Source organism: Rattus norvegicus, chromosome 1 (genome assembly GCF_021556685.1).
Source record: "Rattus norvegicus strain SHRSP/BbbUtx chromosome 1, alternate assembly SHRSP_T2T, whole genome shotgun sequence".
Lineage (NCBI taxonomy): Eukaryota > Metazoa > Chordata > Mammalia > Rodentia > Muridae > Rattus > Rattus norvegicus.
In genome coordinates, this window is record NC_141534.1 from 77799729 (window position 1) to 77808029 (window position 8301).

General features: G+C 35.4%; 1 protein-coding gene across 2 annotated transcripts in view; it reads left to right on the plus strand.

Annotated features, from left to right (window-relative positions):
* Vom2r28 (vomeronasal 2 receptor, 28) overlaps positions 1-8010 on the plus strand; it is a 29312-nt gene extending 21302 nt beyond the window's left edge. The window contains exons 5-6 of one of the 2 annotated variants that reach the window (NM_001099472.1): positions 931-1054; positions 7106-8010. In NM_001099472.1, coding sequence (NP_001092942.1) covers positions 931-1054; positions 7106-8010 — 1029 coding nt within the window. The remainder of the gene's footprint in view (positions 1-930; positions 1055-7105) is intronic. The other variant, XM_087651753.1, reaches the window with a different exon arrangement.
* Positions 8011-8301: the final 291 nt, after the last annotated feature.

The window sequence follows — 8301 nt, forward strand, 5'->3', positions numbered from 1 at the left end:
ATCTTCATTCGGAGTATTAATCTACCAGTGCTTTATAATAAAGTCCTGTTTCAATAATATAAAAACACAGGAAGAATTCTGTAAAAAATCAATTTATTTAAGAGCAACTAATTTATCCAGTCGTTTTCCAGAATTTGCAGCCACTGTAGAGCATTTTGACCCAATGAAGCACTCCATATTCAAGGTCATTACACATCAATTTATTATTCCCAACCACATTAAACCAGTGTCAGCTTATTCCACTGTTTTTATATACAGTATATCATCCTTTGCAATAATAATTTATTAGAGATCATATTTTCTATCTGTGGTTTTAGGATATATATTTCCTTTTTCAAATGTCTTCAAATACTAACCTGCTTCTCTGTTGCTTGAATAAACTTATCATAACCAAAGTGAAGAGGAAGGGATGATTGGACTTAGGGCTTTTAGTCATAGAAAACAAGTGTGGACTTATTTGTGGACTCTTATGGAGACTTACCTGAAGCATGGATCTTAAAAAAAAAGCCAGTACTTACTGGCTGTAATTACCACAGTGAGATGGGTACTCCTACATCAATTAATAATTAAGAAAATGCTTCAGAGGTATAAGGATAGGCTAGTGTTGGCTGATAGCATATCTCAGTTCATGATTGTTCACAGTACTTAGCGCTGAATTAAAAATTATTACCTAAAAACATCAGCTTACAATCTCTGTAGTTTGTGCACACAGCTCGCTATCTTTTTTTCCCCGTGTATTACTAGACATTCAGCAACTATCCAACACTTCTTCAATGTATTTCCAATACTCATAGCTGGTCACAATAGACAAAATGAAATGGCAATCACTTCGTGTAGATAAAATAAGCTGGTTGAATTGTTAATGTGCTAATATAAAACATAAAAAAATAGTGAAAACTCATGTCAGAATGTACCTCATTTTTTTCTCAGATGCCATCCTCCGTGTGCACTGCAGATTGTAGTTCTGGATACAGAAGATTCTGGAAGGAGGGAATGGCAGCCTGCTGTTTTGTTTGCAGTCCCTGCCCTGAAAATGCAATTTCTAATGAGACAAGTGAGTGTTTGCTGCTCTGATAAATCCAGAGAATATGTTCTTTGTCTGCCACACTGGCATGATAAACTCAACTAAAAGGCAACTGCAAATATAAAGTATATCACTTTTATAATTTACTAGTTATAGATACAAAAAATTAACAAAATCCCGACAAACACACACACACACACACACACACACACACACACACACACACACACACACACACACAAACACTCTTTGTGCCGAGAACCACATATTGATTCATTGCAAATTGATGGCAAGTTGCATTTTCACAAAGAAATAGTTTAGAAAATGAAACTGCAATTTGAGGGAATTCTCCACAAGATTTTTCAAACAATTCATCCATTGTAAAATGACATGTACATTAGATTTTAGTCACAATTTTTTAATCTAATTTTTCACATTTCATTAATACTTCTGATATACATATGATTATGCACACCGTAAAGGTATAGGAGAACATGAAGAATTGAATATAATATCAAATCTACTGGACTACATCATGAGTCTGCTAGGTACAAAATCCATGTTCTCTCTAAAATTAATATATAATATAAATGTAGTTGTAAATTCATGAGAAACTGATAAGTACTGTAATATTCTGATGGCCATGTTCAAAGCCAGATGGGATATGACTCTAGGAAGTATGTGATAAGATTCGATGCTCAATTAAATCATTTAAATAATTTGTTGCTAAGGCTTACACTTTGAGTTTATTTCCATGATACATGTAGTAGAACCAAGCAACATACTCAGAAGATGTCTTTTGAAGGCATGCAATCCAATATACATTTTGCTTGAAAATATTTTTAAAAGTATACTGAAATTATTTTCAGTGTAAAAATGAGTATTAATATTTACATCAATGAATTCCACAAAAATTCCATAAAATATTTTTATTACACTAATTGCTTATATGTGTAGGATGGGTAACATAGGTTAAGGTACATATGAGCAAATAACACCCCTATAGTTACATTTACATGCCCTTGTGAGATACCTGACATGGTGCTGGGAAGTAAACTCAGGTTCCATGGTAGAGCAAAACATAGTATTTACAGCTTATTCAACTTCTTGGACTTTTAGGCAACTTATCAAAACATACCTCTCCACAAATGCCTTGTTCTAGACAAGAATTATGAAAACCATGAAATCAACATTTTCTGAACTGACATACAAATTAAGTGCAATTACAATCACAGATCATACTATGCAAGTTTCTTTCATTGGATTTTTTAATTTACATTTCAAATGTTATTCCCTTTCCCAGTTTCCTATCAATAAGCCCCATATACGCCCCCCTTACCTGCTTCTATAAGGGTGTGCACTACTTCACCCAGCCACCTTTCATGCCACCTCCCAACATTCCCCTTCACTGTGGGTCCACCCTTTGCAGGAACAAGGGCTTTTCATCCCAATTGATGGTCCATCCATGTCTCTGGGTGGTAGTTTAGTCCCTGAGCGCTCTATTTGGTTGACATTGGTTTTCTTCTGAGGGTGCAAGCCCCTTCTACTCTTTCAATCCTTTCTCTAATTCCTCCATGGGGATCCCATTCTCAGTTCAATAGTTTGCTGCTATCATTCGCCTCTGTACTTGACATGCTCTGGCTGTGTCTCTCAGGAGACACATCATGCATTTCTAAGCTTTAACAATCTTATCTGGTTTTGGTGGCTATATACGCATGTGGGGCAGGCTCTGAGTGGCCATTACTTCAGTCTCTGATACAAACTTTGCCTCCATATCCACTCCTATAAATATTTTTGTTCCCCCTTTGAAGATAGAGTGAAGTATCCACACTTTGGTCATCCTTGAGCTTCATGTGTCTGTGGATTGTATGTTGGATAATTCGATATTTGGGGCTAATACTTCTCAGTGAGTGCATACTATGTGTGTTTTTCTGTGATTGGGTTACTTCACTCAGGATGATATTTTCTAGTTCAATCCATTTGCCTATGAATTTCATGAAGTCATTGTTTTTGATAGCTGATTAGCATTCCATTGTTTAGATGTGCCACATTTTCTTTAGCCATTCATCTGTTGAAGGGCATCTGCATTCTTTATAGCTTCTGGCTATAATAAATAAGGCATAGAGTGGTTTTACCAGTTTGCAATCCCATCAACAATGGAGGAGTGTTCCGTTTTCTCATCATCCTCGCCAGCATCTGTTGTCACCTGAGTTTTTATCTTAGCTTTCTGAGTGGTGTGAAGTGGAATCTCAGAGTTGTTTTGATTTGCATTTCCTTGATGACTAAAGATACTGAGCAGTTATATAGGTACTTTTCAGCCACTCTTTATTGCTTAGCTAAGAATTCTTTGCTTAGCTATATACACCATTATTAATAGGGTTATTTGGTGCTCTGGGTATAAATTCTTGAGTTCTTGATATATGTTGGATATTAGTCCTGTATCAGATGTAGGATTGGTAAAGACCTTTTCCCAAGCTGTTGGTTGCCATTTTATCCTAATGATACTGTCCTTTGCCTTACAGAAGGTTTGCAGTTTTATAAGGTCCCATTTGTGGATTTTTGATCTTAGAGCAGAAGCATTAGTGTTTTGTTCAGGAAATTTACCCCAGTGCCCATGTGATAGAGACTCTTCCCCACTTTTTCTTCTATTAGTGTGACTATATCTGGTTTAATGTGGAAGTTCTTGATTGACGTGGACTTAAGCTTTGTACAGAGTGATACAAATGGAATGATTTGCATTCTTCTACATGCTGATGTCCAGTTGAACAAGCACTACAATTTGTGCTGTTGAAAATGTTGAAAATGCCATCTTTGTTCCTTCCATTGGATGGTTGTAACTCCTTCGTCAAAGATCAAGTGACCATAGTTGTGTGGGTTCATTACTGGGTCTTCAATTCTATTCCATTGATCTACCTGCCTGTCTCTGTACAAATACCATACAGTTTTATCACTATTCCTTTGTAATATTGCTTGAGGTCATGGATGGTAATTCCCCCTGAAGTTCTTTTGTTGTTGAGTACAGTTTTTGCTATCCTGGGTTTTTTGTTATTCCAAATGAATTTGCATGATCATGATGGATGATCCTTTTGATGTGTTCTTGGATTGGATTTGCAAGAATTTTTTTGGGTATTTTTGGATCAATATTCATAAGGGAAATTTGTCTGAAGTTCTCTTTCTTTGTTGGGTCTTTGTGTCATTTCGGTATAAGAGTAATTGTGGCTTCATAGAAGGAATTTGATAGTACTCCATCTGTTTCCATTTTATGGAATAGTTTGGACAGTATTGGTATGAGGTCTTCTATGTAGTTCTGATAGAATTCTGCACTAAACCCATCTGGTCCTGGGTTTTTTTTTTGGTTGGGAGACTTTTAATAACTGCTTTTATTTCTTTAGGAGTTATAGGATTGTTTAGATGGTTTATTAACTTTGGTACCTGATATCTTTCTAACTCTATGTAGAATTGATTTGGAATTTTGGTGGGGATTGCATTGAATCTGTAGATTGCTTTTGGCAAAATGGCCACTATTACTACATTAATCCTGCCAATCATGGGCCTGGGAGATCTTTCCATCTTCTAAAATATTCTCAAATTCTTTCTTCAGAGACTTGAAACTCTTGTCATAAATATCGTTCACTTGCTTGGTTAGAGTAACACCTAGGCATTTTATATTATTTGGGATTACTGTGAAGGGTGTCATTTCCCTAACTTTTTCTCAGCCTGTTTATCCTTTGAATAGAAGAGGGTTACTGATTTGTTTGAGTTAGTTTTATACCCCAACACTTTGCTGAAGTTGCTTATCAGGCTTAGTAGTTTTCTAGTGGAACTTTTGGGGTCACTTAAGTACACTATCATACCATTTGCAAATACGGATATTTTGACTTCTTCTTTCCAATTTGTATCCCTTTCACCTCCTTTTCTTGCCAGATTGCTCTGGCTAGGACATTGAGTACTATATTGAATAAGTAGGGCAAGAGTTGACATCCTTGTCTAGTTTCTAATTTTGGTGGGATTGTTTCAAGTTTCTCTCCATTTAGTTTAATGTTAGATACTGGTTTTCTGAATATTGCTCTTACTATGTTTAGTTATGGACCTTGAATTCCTGATCTTTCCAGGACTTTTATCATGAAGGAGTGTTGAATTGTCTCAAATGCTTTTTCAGCATCTAATGAAATGACCATGTGTTTTTTTTTTTTTTGAGTTTGGTTATATCCTGGATTACATTGATGGATTTCCTAGTATTGAATCATCCCTTCATCCATGGGATGAAGCCTACTTGATCATTATGAATGATCATTTTGATATGTGCTTGGATTCAGTTTCCAAGAATTTTATCAAGTACTTTTGCATCGATATTCATAAGGGAAATTGATCTGATGTTCTCTTCCTTTGTTGGGTCTTCATGTCATTTCACTATAAGAGTAATTGTGGCTTCATAGAAGGAATTGGATAGTGCTCCACCTGTTTCTATTTTGTGGAATGATTTGGACAGTATTGGTATATGGTCTTCTATGAAGATCTGCCAGAATTCTGCAGTGAACCCATCTGGTCCTAGGCTCTTTTTGGTTAAAAGATTTTAATAACAGCATACATTTCTTTAGGAGTTATGTGGTTGTTTTGATGGTTTATCTGATCCTGATTTAAATTTGGGACCTGGTATTTGTCTAGAAAATTGTCCATTTCCTCCAGATTCACCAGTTTGTTGATTATAGGCTTTTTAGTAGGATCTGATAGTTTTTTTTTAAATTTCCTCAGATACTGTTGTTATGTCTCCCTTTTCATTTTTGAGCCTTGAGTTTGATTATTAGATGACTTTTTCTCCTCTTGAGTGTATTTGCTTCTTTTTTTCTAGAGCTTTTAGGTGTGCTGTCAAGCTACTAAAATATGTTCTGTCCTGCTTTGTTTTGGAGGCATGTGGAGCTCTGATTTTTTCTCTCAGCACTGCTTACTAGAAAAGAATTTGGAAAACCAAGGAAGAACATCAACATATTTTGAAATGACTTAAAAACTGAGTGCAATTAAATTCTCAGTTCATACTATAGCCATGATGGATGTTAAAACATAGAAATAGGGTACCATTGCTTAATACATACAATCTTGTTTACCATACTTGCTTAAGGATTCTTCTTAAGGATTGTTCATTCTGTTTGTCAATACTGATGCCATCTTTGAGTACATTCACAGACACAGAGTCCCATAGGAAGGGAGATGAGGCAAGAATGAAATTTGGTCAACTTTCCAAAAGAAGGATTCAAAGTGAAGGACTTCTTAGTACAAAGTATCTACTGAATTTTTGTCAACATTGTTAATATTAGTGCTGCTCATGAACAATAACCAGACCTTTTGTTTACTTATTGCCAGATGAGGATACATCTGAGGGCTTATTTCTTTAATATTTTCTACATTTCAAACGTTAATATTATATTACCTCACATTCTACAAATTCTTCTTATGACGTAGGATAGAAAGCACTTAAATTTAAAAAATGCAATTGTTACGTTTACATGAACACATGCATATAAATATATACACATACACACACATGTTAACTGTTCAATTTAATGTTGTTTCTTTGTTAAAAATTTGAGCTAGTGAATTCTTGAGTACCTGTTACAGGACTTATTCCAGTAGATGTCACAGTCTCAATGTTTCATACGGAACATATTCATAAAAGAGTCAATGAGCTCAGAAAAGAGTATGTGTAAGGATATATATATATACATATATATATTATATATACATATATATCCAACTACAGTGCAGTTGCTGAATGTATCTTTTCTAAATTCAATAATACTTGATATCCACATAGAAACAAAATATAGTTTAGGTAATCTTTATTTCTGATATTGTAAACAATATGATGAACAAAGTTAAATAAACAAAGAAAATATTGCTTGGTTTTCTTTTCGCTTAAATCTTATGAACATTATGAATTAAAAGCAATGCTGTGCAGCAGTGTTCTTCAAATTAAATTCTCAGCATCAAAAGCAGCAATACAAGGATTGTTTCAGGATCCTTACTTGAAATACCCTGTCAAAAAATTTAATTGCAACACTAACTAAACTTTCCTTTGGACATCAGATATGGATCAATGTGTTAATTGTCCAGAATACCAATATGCCAACACAAAACGGAACAAATGCATTCAGAAAAATGTGATGTTTCTAAGCTATGAAGACCCCTTGGGGTTGGTGCTTGCCATAACAGTCTTTGTTTTCTCTGCATTAACAGCTGTGGTTCTTTGGGTCTTTGTGAAGCACCATGACACTCCTATTGTGAAGGCAAATAACAGAATCCTCAGCTACATATTAATCATATCACTCATGTTCTGTTTTCTGTGCTCCTTTCTTTTTATTGGCCATCCTAACATAACAACCTGTATCTTACAGCAAATCACATTTGGAATTGTATTCACTGTGGCTGTTTCCACAATTCTGGCCAAAACAATCACTGTGGTTCTGGCTTTCAAAGTCACAAACCCAGGAAGAAGGCTGAGAAACTTCCTGGTATTAGGAATACCCAACTACATAATCCCCATATGTTCACTATTGCAATGTATTCTGTGTGCAATCTGGCTAGCAGTTTCTCCTCCTTTTGTTGATATTGATGAACACACTGAGCGTGGCCACATCATCATTATGTGCAACAAAGGCTCAGTTACTGCATTCTACTGTGTCCTGGGATACTTGGCCTGCTTGGCACTTGCAAGCTTCACTGTGGCTTTCTTGGCAAAGAATCTGCCAGACACATTCAATGAAGCCAAGTTCTTGACCTTCAGCATGCTGGTGTTCTGCAGTGTCTGGGTCACCTTCCTCCCTGTCTACCACAGCACCAAGGGCAAGATCATGGTTGCTGTGGAGATATTCTCCATTTTGGCATCCAGTGCAGGGATGCTTGGATGCATCTTTGCACCCAAGATTTACATCATTTTAATGAGACCAGAGAGAAATTCTATCCAAAAGATAAGAGAGAAATCATATTTCTGAACAAATTATTTCAGAATTTCTTTCAAATGTAAACATGGTACATACCCACCAAATATTGTTACGGTGCATGTATCTAGTTTTAGAATCACTCTCACTGATACCTAGTGATGTCCAGAAATACCATATATACCAATCTTGCATTCTTTATACATAAAATACTGCATTTATTCACTAGTTTAGTTTCTTCTGAGAAAACTAAAATTATCAAATTACTATTACAAATTTATTCATCATTTTGCTTCATGAAATAGAAAGTGAGTTCCAGGACAGAAATAGCTATACATAGAAACC